Source organism: Pterocles gutturalis, unplaced genomic scaffold (assembly GCF_000699245.1).
Source record: "Pterocles gutturalis isolate BGI_N339 unplaced genomic scaffold, ASM69924v1 scaffold30638, whole genome shotgun sequence".
NCBI lineage: Eukaryota > Metazoa > Chordata > Aves > Pterocliformes > Pteroclidae > Pterocles > Pterocles gutturalis.
In genome coordinates, this window is record NW_010123974.1 from 1448 (window position 1) to 1970 (window position 523).

General features: G+C 61.6%; 1 protein-coding gene across 1 annotated transcript in view; it reads left to right on the plus strand.

Moving 5' to 3' along the window:
* The window catches only part of LOC104465179 (derriere protein-like), a gene marked incomplete at both ends in the record, with an annotated part of 1942 nt that extends 1426 nt beyond the window's left edge, over nt 1-516 (plus strand). Inside the window, 2 exon segments of the mRNA XM_010078121.1 lie at nt 6-209; nt 211-516. Of these exon segments, the coding sequence (XP_010076423.1) occupies nt 6-209; nt 211-516 (510 nt within the window).
* Between the last annotated feature and the right edge of the window lie 7 nt (nt 517-523).

Sequence of the window (523 nt, forward strand, 5' to 3'; positions counted from 1 at the left end):
TGGAGATGAAATTCAGCCACAACTCCTACCACCCCTCCAGCCAGGGGCGGGTTTTTGAGCTGAGGCTCTCCCAGACCTCCCAGCTGGCTCTCCGGGGGATGCCGTCCCACCAGCCCGGCCAAAAGCTGCTGGTGGCGCAATCCTTCGCCCAGCTGCACAAATCTCTCCTCTTCAACGTGAGCGCGGTGGCGAGGGACTGGAGGATGCACAAAAAGGAATCTGGGCTTGATCCTGGAGATCTCGGTGAGCGGCGGCGATGGCGCGTCGGTCCTGGCACGCGGGAGGGTGCAGAGCCTCTGCACCAGCATCATCGACTCCTTCCTGGACACCTCGCTGCTGGTGGTGACCCTCAGCCAGCAGCAGTGCAAAGCTTCCCGGAGGAGGAGAAGCACTGCCTACACCCCGGTTGCTCCCAGTAACCTCTGCAAACCCCGGCGGCTTTACATCAGCTTCAGCGACGTCGGTTGGCAAAACTGGATCATCGCCCCGCAGGGTTACATGGCCAATTACTGCCTGGGGGAAT